Below are 13,151 nucleotides of genomic sequence, written 5' to 3'. Positions count from 1 at the left end.
TTTAGGGCTTTCAATGAAATTTGGGAATCTCTGAATCGATAATGATAAATGTTAATTACCTCATAGACATTATTGTCGATACGGCATGGTACATTTGGTTTTTTGGTCTGTTATGGATGAAAACAACAGAGAACAACATCAATAGAAAAGTTAAAAATCTACCAAAGAATAAAGGATAACTCTGCAGGGTGTCTGGTGTTTTAAGGTGGGCTGCTCATGTGAACATGGGTCCTAATTTCTAAGTTACAGGGTGATAAAGTTTTGGAAAAAATATTATTTTAATTTTGATTTTATTCAAGACAGTATTTATTTTAGTTAAAACAATATTTTTGAAAAAAAAGTACTTATCGGATAAAAAAAGTGAACATCATAGCTCTAAATTATAGACCAAAATTTCCAAAAAAAATATTTAAAAATAACTCCAAATAAATTCAAAATGGCCCAATTTTTCCCAAATCTAACCGACCTCGTATATATTATAGTAATCGAGAGCTTCATGGTCAAGATCTGGAAATAAACACTCTGTATATGTAGGAATTTTACATCTATTTATAAACACATAATAAAGCCCGCCTCAAATGTTATCGATGGGTTAAGCATTCACGCTCGATATTATTCGTTTTTTACATTCCACTAGTAGTAAACTCTATTAGTAAAAATGTTAAAAATTCCACTTAAATTTGCTCAAAAAGGAATAATTTAAAAGGGATTTTTAGTACACTTACGAGACGTGCTGATTGATATTTAGTCGAAGGCAGAGTATAGTATTATACTCCTATACAATGCACTTCATCCTGTCAGGTCAATTGCGCTACTGACTTTGAGCTTGACGCAGCCTTCTCCATCGGAGATGACGGCATTCATTATATGCTTGTCCACTAACTACTAAAACTTTTTTTTACAAAAATTGGATTTATGAGGCTGTTTTTTTCAAGATCCCGGTTCAAAATCATATTTTTCTTAGCCATTACTGAGAGTTTCAAATTGTAAACATCGAAATTGGTGCTCCTTATAAATCAGCCAATCACAAATATACCACAAGTGTTATAAAAATCATAGGTATTATACATAGAAATTTAGTTTTAGACGTTTCAAAACTACCGAAATAAAAAAATTAAATAGTTTTTTTTAAGTTATCACTCTGTAATTTAAAAACGGGATGAAATATGGTCTATGTTTATAAGAATAATCCACCTTAAAATTTTCGTTCTTTGGGACACCCATGATCGATAGACACTCTAGAGTCACTCTTCCTTCTTTTTTTTTCTTCGAAATATTAGTTACTAAACTACTATAAGCTACTTTTAAGGATTAAAATCCAACTAGAAACTGCCAGCCACGTTTTTTGGGTAAATAGGCAGATTTCCATTTATAAAGCATCTTTTTATAATGACGTTGTAAATATTTTAGTATTCCATTATCCATTAAATTACTGGGCACATTCTGTCTGACTGTACGGTAAATTCATAGAATTTCTAAACTAGAGAACAAGGGTTTCCACTTTACGGGGAATTTTAAGTAATTTATTTACCAATTTCGTGTCTAGATGGAAAGTTCGTCTTGTTCAGTTTCAGAGCTATTATTAGTGAAACAAAGTAAATGTTGATATTCTTTGGATTCAAGGCGAATAGGACATAATTCTTATGATTTCTCATCATGCTCGTTCGGTTTTTTTCTACTCTTTTGAGCACTTGTTTTCAGCTTAGTTCATGGTTTTTATCTCTACAAATGCCCTCTCATGTCGGCTTTGATTTCTTGGACATTTCTGAGAATTCCTGTTCAAGTCACTTCAGGGTTCATTTACATTTCTGTTCAGATTAATTCGGGTTGTATTCAGGTCAGATTTAGAGTTTCCTAAACGTTTATGAACGTATCTTTTCATGTAAAATAGGTTAAAAGTTTCTCAATGTTTCCGAAAATTCCCATTCAGATCAGTTGTACTTTCGGGTCAGTTCAGAATACTTCAGTATTTGCGAAAAATCCTGATCAGATCAGTTCGGTCACTTTAAGAGAATTTATATTTTAGTAATTTCTGGTATTTTTAACATTTTTGAGGATTGAGTTGCTGTGATTTCTGGCAACATTTTGCCTTTAGAGTGATATAAGCACTTCTGCAAATTTTTGTTAAGATCAGATCTGATTTCTTCATAATTATCGAAAATTCCTATTCAGATCACCTGAGGTCTTTTAAACTTTCGTAAACATTGATTTTTCATGTTAATTCGGGTTAGTTCGGTTTTTTTTAACATTTTTGAATATTTGTTTTTAGGTCAGTTGCGGGCTTCTTTAACATTTCCTGAAAATTTCTGTTCAGGTCAATTTTTACCTTCGAAACGTTTATGAATATTTCTTTTGTATTAGTTGGGTCTCTTCATAATTTTTTAAGAATAGTCTTCAGGTAAACTTGAGGTTTATCAATCTTGCCGAAAAGTCCCAGTTTTGTCAGTTTTGACAACATCAAAAATTCCTTTTTAAGCCAATTCGGGCTTCTTAAAAATTTATGGGCATTTTCCTACATGTAACCTCGATTTATCAAAAAATGTTTAAATCTTGTCTTCAGGTGAATTTGGGCTCCGTCAACATTTCTAAGAACTTCAATTTAAGTCAATATTATCTAAACTTCCTATTCATGTCAGTTAAGGTTATTTCAGGTTTCTTCGACAGTCTGAGGAATTTCAATTCAGTTGAGGTCAATTCACTTCACGGTTTTCAAATATTTCTATTTGGACAATTCGGATCCTGTTTTTTCAACATTTCCAAGAACTTTTTTTAAATTCAAGTCATTCCAGGTTTCTACAATATTTTCAAAATTTCCTATTCCGATCAGTTAGGATTTTTGCAATATGTTTGAAGACTTATATCAGGCTATTTCGGGTTTCTTGAATATTTTAGAAAATTCTCATTCACGTCTGGTCGGATTTTCTCAACATTTCTCTTCAGATTAGAGTTTTTTCAACATTTCTGGACTTCATCAAAATGCCGAAATTTGTTCCTTCAAGTTCGATCGAGTTTCTTCCAGATCAGAAGAAAGGGCGTAAATCTCAGATTTCCTTCGATAATGTCTTTAACATGTTAAATTAATAATTTCCGAAATTACATTAAGAATTCATATGACACTTTAAACTTTAAAGGTCAGAGCATAATAGATGGACTAATAGGATCGGAGCTTAAAAGTTGAACCACGTCGAAACTTCCAAGAAAAGGAGCTTTTAAGATTAAGTTTAATTTTTAAAGCGACGGTTGCGCTTGAATAAGGCTATTCTCTTAATAACTCTAAAGATTTTGTACTGATATATCATATTGATCACAGGTTTTATGGCAATAATACAGATGACTGTTTGAAGCATAAGCTGAGCTGAGAAGCTGAGATTCTAGGAATACGCGACAGTCATGAATAAAAAGTAGTAAATTAGAGATAATTGTGTTAAATCAACGATTTGTCTGTCATCATAATTGTTTTTATTTACAGGTTTTGCGAGCTTAAATTCATCATTGTCATTTATCTTAATCATCTTTGTCTTCTTTGTCTACTGTTATCGCTGTTTTGTCTGTCTCTTATCATTTCTGTATCGTCTGTATTTTACCACCTCTCTTTTGCCTGTATCTTTATTTTAAGTTTTATTCCGGGTTTTCATTGTCTTTCTATAAATATTTGAGGAGATATTTACAAAATATGCTATTTCAGCTTCAATAAACACCTTCGTCGCTTAAGGAATTTAGCATGCCAAATATTACTCAAATGTTATTAGTTATCCCTGTTAAAACTTTATCCCAAAATTTCTGTTTGTGGATAAGCAGTCAAAATCCCCCGACGTCTTAATAACTTAGAAATAATTATATTGAGTTCCTTTCTGTTGTGCAAATCAGATTATCCGTTGATAAATATGAATGAAGGAGGAGCCTTACAACAAAATAAGGCAAATGAGGTTAATGGGATATTTGCCATACAAATTATGAAGTTTAGAATTTTAGTGTTTACGCAAAGGTGAGTACAATGAATATGAAGTGACTAATAAATTTGCAAAATGGAAATTTTCCAAGAAAATCTGCTTTGCGACTATTTAACTGTTGCAATTGATAGTTACAGATAAAGAAATAGATTAAGTCAAAAAATAGAAAAAGATTAGAAAAGATAAAACATAAATGATTATGAAGGAACTAGACATTACAAAATGAAATTTTGCAAGAAAATATGTTTTGTTACATTTCATTGCTCGTAATAAAATATATTATATACAAGATGAGAGAAGAACACAGAAAAGAATTTCAGAAAGAGACAAACAGAAACAAAAAATGGGGAGATAATACCCTTATCTATACATATAGGGTGTTCCATTTATCATGCACATGCAATTGTCTAGTAAACTAATAATTTGAAGAAAAAATATTTGAAGTAAAATTTTATTGATATGAGACGACGTCTCTGTGGAACGGAAGATGTTCTTTAAAAAATCTCCTTTTAAAGGTCATTTCAAGATTACGTGAAATTTTTTAAATGGCACCCATATAATTTTATGCGAAAAATAGATTCGCTGTAAAAAATTGAAACTCATTTGTAGCAAACAGCTTATTTCTAGAATTACAACAGTTTTTTCTATAAAAGTAGTTAAAACCCCCACAAAAGACACCATTAGTAAAAACAATGAACAACAACACACTCATTATACATTTAGATCTTGTTTACTTCTCGATTAGTTTCAATTTAATAGGTGCTTATTAAAATGGCTAATTTTTCAATGCAGGAAAAAATAGAAATGAACCTAATTTATAGAGAAAGTGGTCGTGATATTCGTACAGCCATTACAATATACAGTGAACAATTTCCGGGACATGTGATTCCATCAAGATTTACATAGAAAAGAATTGTTGCATATTTTCAAGAGTTTGGGAATATTGATGAAAAACCGAAAAAGCGAAAAAGTACCGTAACTAATGAAGACAATGAATTAAATGTGCTAGCTGCTGTTGCCAGTGCCTCAAATATCAGTATTTGAGAAATTGCATCCACTTCAGAAATTTCACAAAGCAGTGTTTTCAGAATTTTACATCTTCATAAATTATAACCGTATCATATTTTTGTACATCAAGAATTTCATGGAGAGGATTTTTGTAATCAATTTATTTTTTATTGATGGGCTCTGGAAAAAATAGATTCTACTCCAAACTTCTTCACATCAGTGTTGTTCTCAGATGAATCCACTTTCACAAATTACGGTCAAGTTAATCGACATTACATGTACTATTGGTCCTCTGACAATCCCAGGTGGATTAGACAAATAGAACACCAGCGTCCGTGGTCTGCAAATGTTTGGTGTAAAATCATAGGAACCAATTTGATCGGACCATTTTATATTGATGACATCTTAAATAGAGACAAATATCAAGCTTTTTTAGACCTACACTTGCCTCTTTTAATTTAAGAATTAAATTTAAAGTTGCGGCGAACCGTGTGGTTTCAGCACGATGGTTGTCCTGCTCATTTTTCAAGAAATGCTCGACATATCTTAGATCGCGATTATCCAGAACATTGGGTCGGATGCTTTGGAACCGTCAATTGGCCAGAGAGATCACCAGATTTGACTTCCCCAGTTTTTTTTATGAGGATATTTGAAAGATAAAGTTTATAATCAAATTCCAATAACCATAGGAAATATTAAAGAACGAATTAGTTGAGTTAATTGAGAAATGACTTGTTGAACGTTGAAGCTGATGGAAATCATTTTGAATATTTACTTCATTAAAGAAGTTCAGTATATTTTATGTGTCATGATTAACTGATTTTTGACTATTTTTATAGACAAATTGCTGTAATTCTGGAAATAAGCGTCAAACTAAAAACTGTTTCTTACAAATGAGTTTCAATTTTTTACAGCGAATCCACTTTCCGCATAAAATTATATGGGTGCCATGAAAACAATTTGACGTATCCTTGAAATGACCTTTAAAAGGGGATTTTTTTAAAAACATCTTCCGTTCAACAGAGGCGCCCTCTCACATCAATAAAATTTTACTTGAAATATTTTTCCTTCAAATTGTTAGTTTACTAGACAATCGCATGTGCATGATAAATGGAACACCCTGTATACAAGATGTTTCTGGACATAGTGCCATAAATCGAACCAGGTATTCTAAGTCCCAAAATATGACGAAAACTTCACATAAACATATATCGAAAAGTGCTGCATATTTGATATACAGGTTGTAAAAGATTGGTTCCTGAAGATGTTTTTTAATTTATATTTTCGAAACGTTACCAGATAAATTGATGAATCTTTGTATTTCATTATATTATAACTTTTTGTGTTCTTTGGAAGTTCCTATAAAGAATATCTCCTTGCATTACCCGCCCCTGGAAAAACGTGGCAATTTCTGCATAGAGATTTAGAAAGAGTATAAGAAGTTATAATAAAGTAGAAAATTACATTAATTTATCTCAAAACGTTTCGAAAATATTTATAAAAAAACCATCAGTAGGAACCAACCTTTCACACCCCGTATATCGAAAACGAAGCGCCCTTTGATGTATGTTTAGATATATTTTCGTGATATAATGGGACCTATAATACGTGATTGAATTTATGGCACTATGTTCGGACACACCTTGTAGAACTACACTGTTTGCGTCCACGAGTTAAGAATTTATGAAAATTACTTATGAAACGCCATATCTCGAATTTAATTAAATCGAGAAAACAGAGGAATGTTACGGAACGCGGATTTTTTAGGATTTATTCATGTAGGTACAATGAATATGAAATAACTAACAAAAATGGAATTTGGAAATGTAAATTTGCTGGCGAGTTTGCTTTGCGGCTATTCCATTCGTTGCAATTGATTATTACAGATAGATAGAGAATGAAATTGATTTTGAATTGAAACTGAAATAATTCTTGCAACAAAAATTTCCGTATTTTATGTAGTTACGAAACTTTGAAGTAGAGGTGATCGGGACATATACGATTTTCGTTCGAATTCTCTGAAATGAAATTTTTCCCACAAGTCAAACTTGAACGAGATATATCCAGGAAACGATGTCGCAGAAGGTCAGATGTAATAAAGGGAGCGGATCTGACGGACACTAAATTGAAATAGACCTTTTTTGCAGGAAAGATTTTCTGTGTTGTAGGAAATATTTTGAAAGGATAAGATTCTCCAGTTTTTCTTCTCGGCAAAAAATTTATTTTTTTAGGGACTGCTTCAATCTTCTATCACAACTAGCTAAGGATTTTCGCAACTGGCCGAGCTAATTCCAGGATATAGTTTACTTTTTTCGGCTAAACTGCTCCAATTTGTTGGATTTTTTCATTGCTAAAGTTGTAAATCAGTTAATCTACAATCGTACAGTAAGTAGCGTTTATCGCACGGATTCGAGAGCGGTAAGTATTGTCATACGCCATTTTATTTTTTAAATTTATGTGGCGACCACATCAATTTTACCGTTTTAATGATTTCACGAAATTAAAGTGGTTGTGGATTAAGTGTTGTATATAATGCCTGTGGGGATGCAGTGATAATTGGTTGATTTGCGGGTGATTTTAACTAATAAATTTACTGCTCCAAAATGGTGGTCTAATGATTAAAATATAAACCAATTTACATAACATGTAAATATTTATATTAGAAAAACGTTCATCTAATGGTTTAATAATTAGAAGTAAGCAATTCACTTTGATGATAAAATATATTTAATGGAAAATGGCGTATTTATTTATGCCTTAAAAATACCAAAACCTACATGGTAAATATCAGGTATTATTAATATAGCATTTAAATGTAATTGATTTTTAAAATTTTGGGATGGGTATAATGGAAATTATAGAATCACAAGTAAGCAAAACATATTTTGTTCCCTCAAAATAACCGTCCTAGAACCGTTCATTAAAGCATGTTCTCAAATCAAGTATGGGTGTTGATTATGAGGAACATTATCCAAGATATTATACCTCAAGGCTGAAAGGGAAGACTTGGTCTACTTGGATTTTCCAACACCTTTTTGTTCGAAATTTTGCCTCTTGTTCAATCCAAAGAGACCTGCACGGTCACTTTTATCAACGCATGCGATTTCCAGAAGATCTGGGATGCTTCCGCTTAAGTCTTGGGAGTTATCTGCGCAAGTCCGGATGTTTGACGAGAAATTTCGCGAAGTGTCGAGTCGAATGCATGACAGGAGAAAAACATCCGGTTATGGCATCTATGGTTGTGTGTGTTGAAATCGGCAGAATTACTTAGGTGAATCAAATCATGGAAAACTGAGGTGTTTCCTGTGTTCTCAGTGGAAAGTCCGAGATGTTTGTGAGGGAACTGTAGAAGAAATCAGGCAATAAAAACTCGCATAATGAGGATCTACGCGCTTGATGTTCAGAAACGGAACATACTGGATGGCGGCATATAATTTTTGGAATCTTAGCTGGAGTTTTCACCGGGATTTCGGTAAGTTTTTCGTCATTTTCCAAATTGTTTCTATAAAATTGTACGTCCAACAACGACATGAACACAAACGAACCTAATACATAAGCCGATCTCGTAACTTTTATTGATACTCGATATTGACAGAGGAATATTCAAATGTGAAGTAATGAGTAGGTTCACGATCATATTACGAGAGCAAACGACAAGGTCTAATTAATTCAGGTTTCTACTACAGGCTGAAATGAGCCATTGTTGTCGAATGGGTTCAAACTGCAAGAGCAGATAATCCCAACTAAATTTCATTGCAAATTTCAAACAATATCTGCTCTTTGTGTTTGTGAAATTGAGTTCCTCAGGTTTTCTTTTAATTCCGAGCTCATCTAGTTAGGCAGAATAATCTGAGGCATGTGTTACTTCCAGAATGCATATGCAAAGCAGAAACATCGAATTTCCTGTCGAATAACGGAACTAGATTGTATGCAAATACCTGCAGATTTCCTTGAAATCACGTTTTGTTATCCAGCTTATGATTGTTTGTTTTATGAAATGAATGCCAGACAGAAAGAGGAATAAATAAAGACAAAATAATATAATAGATTGGAGGCTTTGCTTTCTTCTATAAGGTGAACAGAAATATCTCAGTCCTGGTTCAAAAAATTGACCTTTCAAAGTTTGAAAATGTTTAATTAAGAATCGAACCTGAATTAATCTTAGCGAACGTATGGTGATGGATGGAAAACAATTATTAACTCCAGGATTTGGAAACTTGGCTTGCAAACTTGCAAAATTAACTTCAATGACGTGTAAACTTGACTTGTAAACAATTATTCACTTCATTTGCTTGTAAATTTCACTTACAAATCATTGTTAATTTCCGTGATTTGTAAATAGCTATTAACTCCACTAACTTGTAAACATATGTTAATTGATTAACTTGTAAATTTCACTTGCAAACAATTATTAACTTCCTTGACTTGTAAACACACGTTAATTTCAATGACTTGTAAACACACGTTAACTTCATTGACTTGTAAATTTCACTTGCAAACAGTTATTAACTTCCTTGACTTTTAAACAATATATTATAAAAAATGTGGTTGTTTATAGCAAAAATTAAAAACGCAACCCCAAAATTCGATAATATTCGGTCACTCCAATTTTCCAATTTCAATTCCTTTCGGAATCAATTAAAAAAAATCATTCCTCCATCGTTAGAAATTTTCTCCGCTTTACCGAAAAATATTTAAATTCTTTATAATGCTAAAAAACTCCCTTTATTGGATTTCGGTTGCACTCGTTTTTGCACTCAAGGGTATATTTGCTGAAGCCTCATTGAAAAGCTATAAATCATCCCCTTTCTGATAGCGACCTGCTGGTACGTAGCTTGATGGTTGGGATTGCAGGAGACATCAGCAATGACAAATATCTAAGAATGGTTTGAAGGATTTGATCGTGAGTGTCTATTGATGGGTTGAGGCTGGCAGTTCGTATTGAAATATGAAATGTTTAGATTAATAGTAAAAAAATTTTTTTTTTCATTCCCATGGAGGTATTTTAAAGAGAAATTGTACACTTGACGGTCGTTATTCTCCATTAGGGTTTTAAGATAAAGAAAAAAATCTAAAAAATATGAGTGTAAAAAATGAGGATAAAGGACGTACCTGGATTCTTCAGGGGGTGGTGTTTTTAGGCTTTTAAAGGCTTTAAGCCATTTGTTCTTCATGCTGGCAGTTGAAGACGCGGACATCTTGCGTTCACGACTCGCACCCGTGTCACCTTCTAGTTTGTGGGTGAAAAGCTCTTTCTGAAATGAAATATTAAAAATTTTCTTCTTATAGTAAACAATAAGGTGCGTGTTCCTAGAATTACTAGCATTATTAAGAAAACAACAGCATTAAAAAACATTTCTGAGAAGCAATTACTTGTGTCGATTTACTCTTAAGCGAAAAGCAAATTTTAACATTCGGGATAAAATTTTGTTAAAACAAGGGCAGTACGAAGGTATCCTTTAGCTTATATTATCTTTAAGTCGACAAATAATAGAGATACATACACCCTTACTTAATACGGCCAGTGAAAAACGCTATAAATAGTTACTTCATTTCATTCAAAATAGAATTTATTATTACTTTAGTGTAATGAAATTTTTAATATCTGGGATTACTATCAGGAAAAACTGTCAAAAATGTGAAAATCCAATATGGCGCCCATAAGAAAAAACAAAGTTGATGATGATTACCGAAAATCAAAATGTCAGAGTTCAAATATGAAATCGGCGCATCATAGAAGAGGAAAAGTTACAATAAAAAAATGTCAATATTTTGAATTTTTCACCAAATTACCTGAGGAAAAAATTTAAAGTTTTTCTAAAATTCAAGTTTTTTTCCAATATCTCTGAAAGTCATTGGTATTTTTCAAATTTTGAAATGGTATATTCTTGAAGTCCGAATTGCGCGATTTTGCGCCGATTTAACTGACCTCGTATGTTTTACGATTACCAAGATTCTCATGGTTGAGCTCCAGAAACAGACACCCTGTATAGAAGGTGATTCTTGATACAGGATGTCCTGAAATTAATTAGCCAGACTTCGGCCAAAGTTAATATTAAATATATAAACTTTTCGTTAAAAAGCTTTCGTTCACGACAGATATGTGTTATATTTTTTCATATTTCACTTCCAGCTCCTTTAGTTTTTGAGATTTTTTTTTGATGTTTTGAATAGCCTTTGAAGAAGCTCATGCTATGTAAAAAGATTTGAGCGTAGAATCTACAATTAATCATGGTGCTTAATTTGACATGCGAAATTAACATGATGATACGCATTATCTTTGAGCGCCAAAGCCAGCCGCAAATCTGAATCCGACGTCGTATTTAAGCAATATTAAGCTGTACTACATAGCGTAAAAAGCTCTTGCGTTTTTAACTTTCTGTGCCATTTTTATGCATTATGTTGGGTGTTCTGCGTAGTATAAACCAAGATTTACTTGAACTTATTCGAATATTATGTGATAGAGGTGCAAACAAATCAAATACGACTTTTTGAATAAAATTTCATGTATTTCCTTAATGAACAAATACGCGAATTACACTTATTGTTTTGTTCTATTAATAGAGCTTGTGGTATTTCCAAGTTGATAAAGTTTTCTAACTGTTTTAAACTATTAAAAACTACAGGGGAGTTACGTAAAACAAAAGCATAACTCGGCAACGCCGTTAGTTCAGGTTAGTTCAAGCATTTGTACGAGTTACAGCCCTATGCCTAATGATAGACTAATGCAATTGGCACCAATCAGTTTCTCTTTATAATCGAGCGTAAGAAATATTATATTGATTAGTATTGTACGATTCAGTATTAGTTTCTGTTCATGGATAGGGGGTTCGTTCCTTGATTGGCGCGAGTGACTTCCCTCGTGAATATTGTACGTGATTGCGGGACTCGCGGGTAGTGAAACTCGTGAACACTTTAGCTAAACGTTTACTGCACTAATTACGTTAATACAATACATGATAAAGCATTAAGACAACAAATGTACGTTTACGCCTGGAGTGTTACAAATCGGAAACAGGACGCGATAGCGTTGACGGCAATGAGGTACCGATGCGAGAGTGATGCGAAGAGAGCAAATTCCGCGAGCCGAAGTTCTTAAGTACTACCCCTAAAAGGCCACCCTCATAGGCGTACCCCTGGTGGGAAAGGGCAGTTGTCGGCTTCTTGGCTATCTATCACGTTAACGCGTAACGTCTCGGTAAATAGCCGATGGGAGCTTTATTGGGGATGCCGATTAAGGGGTGTGTTAATTAGACCTAAGTTCTGGGTCCGACAAAGGTCACCATCGAAATTCTTGATCTCGAGGCAGCTACATCTGGAGATAGCGGGCACAAATGGTTGGGAATTCCGATCATAAACCTCCCAGAGCGGCTAGCAACGGTTGGAAAACCCCAGTAGTCGCCAAACGCCATGTCCCCCGATCACAACATACATAGGCGTAACACCAGGGCGGATAATACGTCGATACATACTACATTTGACTTAACAGTTTCGTATTAGAACTGTCACTTTTCAGCCGGATGGAAATGACAGTCACAGTCGGAAATCGTACAGCTTTCTACTTGAACAAAACGTAAGAAATGACGTCATTACACACATGGCTGCAAACAAAAAAAGTTTACAGCTGACCCCATAGCCAGAAGTGGGGCAAGCATGACGTCACTACGACCATGAAATTCTTTAGAAGGGGTATACTATACCAAGTGTATTGTGCATAGGTCCAGATTGATCATAAAAATCTCACGTTCTTACGTAATCAAACGACTTTTTATATTTTTTAGTAATTTCAGAATGATTTCCCAAACTTATGTTTCTCAAAGTTTTCGCTTATAAATTATAATTTTTTTAATTTAGGGTTTAGTTAGCACTGAAACTCAATACTTAGGTACTAAACGGTTTCCCAGACGACTTACCAAATGGGCTTTAAGCGACATCCAACCCATCGCGCTCAAAAAATCACAAACAATTCAAATATCAATAACGTACGTAATCAAAGACGACAGAACCAACGTATTGTCTTATGGCGACAGTGTCTAGCATTGATATCACAAAAAAGAACAGTTTTATCACAGACCGAATAGTTTTATAAAGCTTCTTAAATATTGCTGAAAGACTAATTTTTTTGGGAAATTTAAAGGAGTTAATATGTAGCTTATAGAACCCGTAGAGTTGTATTGATAAATCAGACTGCGC

General features: G+C 33.3%; 1 protein-coding gene across 14 annotated transcripts in view; it reads right to left on the bottom strand.

The window, feature by feature from the left end:
• The window catches only part of Stacl (Stac-like), a 133,178-nt gene that overhangs the window by 27,774 nt on the left and 92,253 nt on the right, over positions 1-13,151 (bottom strand). For 13 of the 14 annotated variants that reach the window (XR_010752059.1, XM_066388691.1, XM_066388690.1 and 10 more), the window contains exons 10-11: positions 10,071-10,213; positions 60-107 (exon numbers count right to left, since the gene is read on the bottom strand). Coding sequence is in view for 13 of the 14 variants with exons in the window: in XM_066388691.1 (XP_066244788.1) it covers positions 60-107; positions 10,071-10,213 (191 nt within the window). In the remaining variant the exon portion in view is untranslated. The remainder of the gene's footprint in view (positions 1-59; positions 108-10,070; positions 10,214-13,151) is intronic. The other variant, XM_066388692.1, reaches the window with a different exon arrangement.

Source organism: Euwallacea similis, chromosome 4 (assembly GCF_039881205.1).
Source record: "Euwallacea similis isolate ESF13 chromosome 4, ESF131.1, whole genome shotgun sequence".
Taxonomy (NCBI): Eukaryota; Metazoa; Arthropoda; class Insecta; order Coleoptera; family Curculionidae; genus Euwallacea; species Euwallacea similis.
Note: the sequence above shows the minus strand (reverse complement) of the source record. Positions and strands in the feature narration are given on the sequence as shown.